A 6,000-nucleotide genomic window follows, 5' to 3' on the forward strand; every position below is an offset into this window, starting at 1 on the left:
CTTGATGTGTATAAAATAAAAAAAATGGAATGAGAAATAGAACAATAGTGCAATAAAATTTAGTATAAGACAAAGTATAAACATTTGGTGGAAAGCCTTTTGGTGGAAAACCTGAGGTGCTCAGGCAGGTGGTTGGAGAGCTGCGGGGCCCTGAACACAAAGGTGCGGTCACCCTCGGTTCTCGACCCGGTCCTTGGAACAGCCAGCAGGGTCCCGCGGTTCTCGACCCGGTCCTTGGAACAGCCAGCAGGGTCCCGTGGTTCTCTACCCGGACCTTGGAACAGCCAGCAGGGTCCCGCGGTTCTCTACCCGGTCCTTGGAACAGCCAGCAGGGTCCCGCGGTTCTCGACCCGGTCCTGGGAACAGCCAGCAGGGTCCCTCGGTACTCGACCCGGTCCTGGGAACAGCCAGCAGGGTCCCTCGGTACTCGACCCGGTCCTGGGAACAGCCAGCAGGGTCCCGTCTGAGGCTGTGCACAGGTCTATCAGGAGACTATCACTGTCGTTTTTCTTTCTCTCTTCATCTCTTCTTATTTCTCTATATTTATTTTCGTATCGATTTCTTCTCTCTCTTTCAAATTCAAATTCAAATAGGCTTCATTGGTAGGCTGTAAAACAACAACAGCAGCCACAACTATATGAGAAATAATAATGGAATAGACAGGGTGTTTTTAATTAAATTCAATTCAATTAAATTAATTAAAGGGCCAGATCTGAAAAAAACACAAAAGAACCCGTGAGAAAACAATGAGGAAACAAGAGGAAAACAAAATAACTCTGCAGGGCAAGTTACGGTAAAGTACACAATTAACAAAGCACCAGCAAAAGCTACAGCTGCCAAGTATGAAAATAACTCCTTTTTCAGGTGGAATTCAACATAGCAGGGCTTCTTGTGAGATGTTTTCAATGCAACCGTAACAAAACCACACCTCATTCCACAGCTACTGATCTTTCTGAGCTGCCAGTTAGTGCAAAAATGCGTGCATTATAGTTGAACTGAAAATTTCATGGGAGATATCCAGGAACAGTGTTGGTCAGCCATGCTCTATAGATTTCTCACAGTGATACTGTTTTGCAGCAGTGTTCTCTGAAACAGAGGTTCCCAAACCTGTCCTCAGGTACCCCCAGCTGGATCCAGGCATCTGATGTGTTCCATCTGAAGCACGCCTGATATAACTGATCAAGCCCTTGATAAATACAAGGCAAATTAACATTAACTTTAACGGTAATAAATAGTTATAATTTTATGTCAGTGATACCAAAATAACAAAAAAAAACAACAACAAAAAAAAACAAACAGCCTAAATAAAGTAGCAGTAATATAAGTATAAAATAAACAAAGGAAAACAGTAATAAAACGGAAATGTATATATGTATACATATTCATCCGTTATCTATACCCAGACCACAACATTGGTAAATGAGGCCTGGTGTTTCGGCTAGGTCTTTGAGCGGTGGTTCTGTGGCGTTTTACAGAAACAGCTGTTTTAGTGTTGAGCCCCTCCATTTTCATTTTCATCTTTTCATCTCAATTCCAGATGCCGTAAGTAACAAATTTCACAGCAATACAGAGCAATAACCATATAATCATAAAAAATACAATTTAGGTAAAATCTATTGTCCCTGTCCTGTGATGGTGGAGTTGCCTGTTTACGGTCTCTCATGGCACACTGACACAAACTGTGTCCCTCCCTCAGTAAGACTGATAATCTGGTCATGTCAGTCATTTCTTTGAACTGAGGGAAAGATATTTCAGATTTTCTAAAATATTTTTCTTTTTTGTTCTGTACACTTCTCACAATGTAGGATGAAGTGCATTTCTGTTTCCACCTCACCTCTCTTACACTGACCACATAGCCCTGCATCCTTTGGCAACCATCACTGTTTATAACGGCCTTTCTCATTGGCTAAGCTGTGGTCACCACGCCTAACTGTTTATAACGGCTGTTCTCATTGGCTAAGCTGTGGTCACTACGCCTGACTGTTTATAACGGTCGTTCTCATTGGCTAGGCTGTGGTCACCAAGCCTGACTCTTTATAACTGCCTTTCTCAATGGCCAGGCTGTGGTCACTGAGCCTGACTGTTTATAACTGCCTTTCTCAATGGCCAGGCTGTGGTCACTGAGCCTGACTGTTTATAACTGCCTTTCTCAATGGCCAGGCTGTGGTCACTGAGCCTGACTGTTTATGACAGCCTTTCCCATTTCCCTATATTACTCCTGATCACGGTCAGGGGGGGAGCTGGTGCCTATACCAACGTTCATTGGGCGAGAGGCAGGAATATACCCTGGACAGGCGGCCAATCAATTGCATGGCACACACACCATTCACACGAAATTCACTCATAAGTTGGTCTATTAATTTTCCGAAATAATTCCTTTCTCTTATTTCTCTCCCTCTCCCTCCCTCTACTGCAGTGCACTAAGAAGGTGATCGAGTCGAGTCGTCCGCGGTTCCGGAACATGACCAACCCCCTGTACACGCCCATCGTGGCCATGAAGTACGCAGACGAGACGGGGGGTCTGTCGGTCCACGCCTTCTACAACCTGCTCTTTAACTTCGGCCCGCTCATGCACGTCACCATGAATGTGATGAAGTGCCTGACCTGCGGCTGCCTGCGGAGCCGCACCATCTCCCCCAACTGAGTGGAAGGGGTCTGACCTGCTGGCTCCGCCCCCTTCTTATTAGGCCCTGCCCCTCACAAGGCTCCACCCCAAATGCCACCCCAGTGGAGCTGTGCCTTGAAGCACGTAGCATCAGCTGTGAAGGAAAACAAGGCCAGGCACGCACACACACGCACGTACGCACACACTCACAATCATACGCGCGCACACATACACACACACACACACACGCACTGTGCAGATCCTCTGACAGTATTGTCTCTTGCTTACTCTGAACTGATGTAAGCATCCATTTTAATTTTTATTGTTTTTTGTTTTCACTTTTTACTATAGAATGTGCATCCTTTAAAAAAAAAAACTAGCATTAAAACACATACAAATGTATAGCTACTTTAAAGTAGACTGTTGAATATATATGTATTGGTTATATTTTCAAATTAAATAAATACTGCTCATGCATGATAAATGAATGTATGAGTCATTTTTTACCTGACATTTCATTTATTTATTTATTAGTTTATTCATTCATTCATTTGTTTTCTCAATCCTATTTTAATGTTAATGTCCTCAGCTCACAACCACCACTGACGCTAACAAGTTTGAATTCTTAATGATGGGCTATCTGCATACCTCTTGTAAGGGATATACATAACAAAACGTGTCAGTCAAACATTGGCAAATTACACAAGTTTAAACCCCTAGACCACAGATCTGGATTAAAACTTGATCGGACATTCAGATCTGTGAAATGAGGCCTTTATGTACCAGTTGAAATGCAGTTCTGTGGTCTAGGGGTTTACACCTGAGCAATTGACCCACTATGTTTTCCTTTGACTTCTTGATGATTATATCTTGTTTTTATTAACATGTTTAACTAAACACAAATTTGCAAATATGAAAGGGGCTATATATATATATATACAATGCGTTTCAAAATCCATCATTCTACATCAGTTAAACAGCAATGTCATTCTTTCAATTTTGAAATGGCAATATTACATCCCCTCCCCTTTTCAATGTCCGATTTCACAATTGATGGCAACGCTGAATCACAGTTTTAGCTACTGTAGGTTGGGCTATAGCTTGATTTATGGTTGCCAACCATCCCGCAAAACACGGAATCATCACTTGTCTGCAGAGTAGAATGGACATTCCGTATTTAACTTGTGCATTTATAGTTTTACATTTTTTAAATATAATTCAACAGTTAGCTAGCTAGCTAGCCGGGATAACAATCATGCTGTGAGACCATTTTGATCTAAAACCAAGCTGAATTTCAATATTGGCTAGGTGACAAGTGACTGCAAACCTATCATAAAGCTACCTGGCATTCAACCCCGGTTTCATAGGAAAGACGCTATGTCTGCACTGCGTGACCACACAATTTTTAAAAGCAAGAGTTAGAGCTAGGGTGATGGATTTTTAATTCAGTTATGGATTCTTGCATTTTTCTTAAATAATGTAATGAGAAAAATAACCAAAACTGGTGCTAATTGTATGGTATCAAGTGAGAAGAAACTTTTTTCCCCCCGATAGAATCATTGTTTTCATAGAATTAACGACCAGAGGTTCTTTTGCTTAATAGCGGTGCAAATAGAACTACCAACAAGAGATTTGCATAACAAAGGTCCAAATAGAACTGAGAGTTTTGCTTGACAACGGTAAAGCAATATGCCCAAAGAGCCACAGAAAAATGTTTCAATTTCAGCTGATTAAATCGATTAAATAAAATGGTAAACAGACAAACGCCTTATTAATTAAAGGCCCAGATCTGAAAAAAACCCTGAAAAACCTGTGAGAAAACAATGGGACTCTGAGGGAGGGACTCTGCGGCGGAACTCTGCAGGAAAGGTCACGGTAACGTACACAAATAGCCTACACAACAAACAAAATACCTGCAAAGGCCACAGCTACCAAGTATGAGGAGAACTCCTTTCGGTAGAATCCTCCATAGCAGGACTGACCTGTTCCTGGAAATTGACAATGCTGCATGTTTTCACTGCAACCCTAACAAAGCACACTTTGTTCTACAGCTACAGATCTCCCTGAGCTGCCAATTAGCGCAGAAAGGTGTGCATTATAGTTGAAATGGAAACTTAGAGAGCAGAAGATATCCAGGAACAGGGTTGGATTTCTCGCAGTGATACTGTTTTAGCACACCAGTGTTGGTTCCCAAACCTGTCCTCAGGTACCCCCAGCTGGATCCAGGTATCTGATGAGTTCCATCTCAAGCACACCTGGTACAACTAATAAAACCTTCATGAATACAAGACAAATTATCTTTGGTAATAAGTAGCAAAAGTGAATTTCCCTGATACAAAAAAGGTTTTTCAGCATTAAGTATTATCACATGCATGGGGTCCGGTACCAAAACCCGGAAACAGGCATTGGCTCCCATGCGACCGGTAACGTTGCTTATTGGACAAAATTGCGGCGTACATTTCTGTGCTTGATTTTGATGCCGTTCATACGAACGGTATACAATCACTCTGTCGACTTGTTAGCAAGCTGGCTAACGTTAAACTCAGTCAAAATGATGAAACTAAAATGTCTAAAGTGTGACTTTTCACACAAAAGGATTCATACAATGGGATGTGTCTGCAAAAAAAAAAAAAAAAAAAAAAAAAACTTTTAACATATTTATATAATTTTTTCATTTGCTCATTCTTTTAAAGTTAGACTACAGTTTCTGGTTTGAAAAGTGCTTTAGCAGGGTATCATCAAAATGTGAACGATACCCATCTCTAAAGATGAAAGGATATTATGTGGAGTTTTTATGTGAAATAATAAAGAATGGATTTCAGAAAGATAAATGAGTTTCCCACAAAGATTATACAGCTGTAAAGGCAATAGTTAAAATTGTTTGGCACTTGTTAGTTAGCGAGTAAGCTAGCTTCCACACAAATAAAAGATGGTGATCAAAAAGTTTTTTAAAATGTGCGTACTTCCTTATGAGTGAATATGTTATAATAAGCATATTTTCACTTAAATAAAAAAATGAACTTGTCTCCCGCATGGAAGTAATAAAAATACATTATAACATAAATAATAACTCATAACACAATAACAATTTTTTTTGTATATAAACATTCTAATGGCCTTAACAGTGTTGACATCGGTGGTATGTCTATTCTTCATCTGTTATGATATCAGTGTTACTTATGACACTACAGTATTCCAGTAAACATGGGTTGGGTTCTTTGTTATGTTAACTATGTTCTTAATTGCTGATTTGACCTTTCAAATGACATGTTAAGATTCAGGTTTCAAATCAATGATAAAAATGTAACCACCCTGGATTCTTTCATCAAATGCTTTACCAAGCACACACACAATCTGAGATCACCCAGTGCCAGCCTGGTTATTGTTCCAAACCA

The 6,000-nt window shown here is 40.5% G+C and overlaps 1 protein-coding gene across 2 annotated transcripts in view; it reads left to right on the plus strand.

The window, feature by feature from the left end:
- LOC118219924 (retinol dehydrogenase 8-like) overlaps positions 1-3,012 on the plus strand; it is a 29,387-nt gene extending 26,375 nt beyond the window's left edge. The window contains exon 6 of one of the 2 annotated variants that reach the window (XM_035403418.1): positions 2,417-3,012. In XM_035403418.1, coding sequence (XP_035259309.1) covers positions 2,417-2,644 — 228 coding nt within the window. In that variant the 3' untranslated portion in view covers positions 2,645-3,012. The remainder of the gene's footprint in view (positions 1-2,416) is intronic. The other variant, XM_035403417.1, reaches the window with a different exon arrangement.
- Positions 3,013-6,000: the final 2,988 nt, after the last annotated feature.

This window comes from Anguilla anguilla, chromosome 2 (assembly GCF_013347855.1).
Source record: "Anguilla anguilla isolate fAngAng1 chromosome 2, fAngAng1.pri, whole genome shotgun sequence".
NCBI classification, from domain to species: Eukaryota; Metazoa; Chordata; class Actinopteri; order Anguilliformes; family Anguillidae; genus Anguilla; species Anguilla anguilla.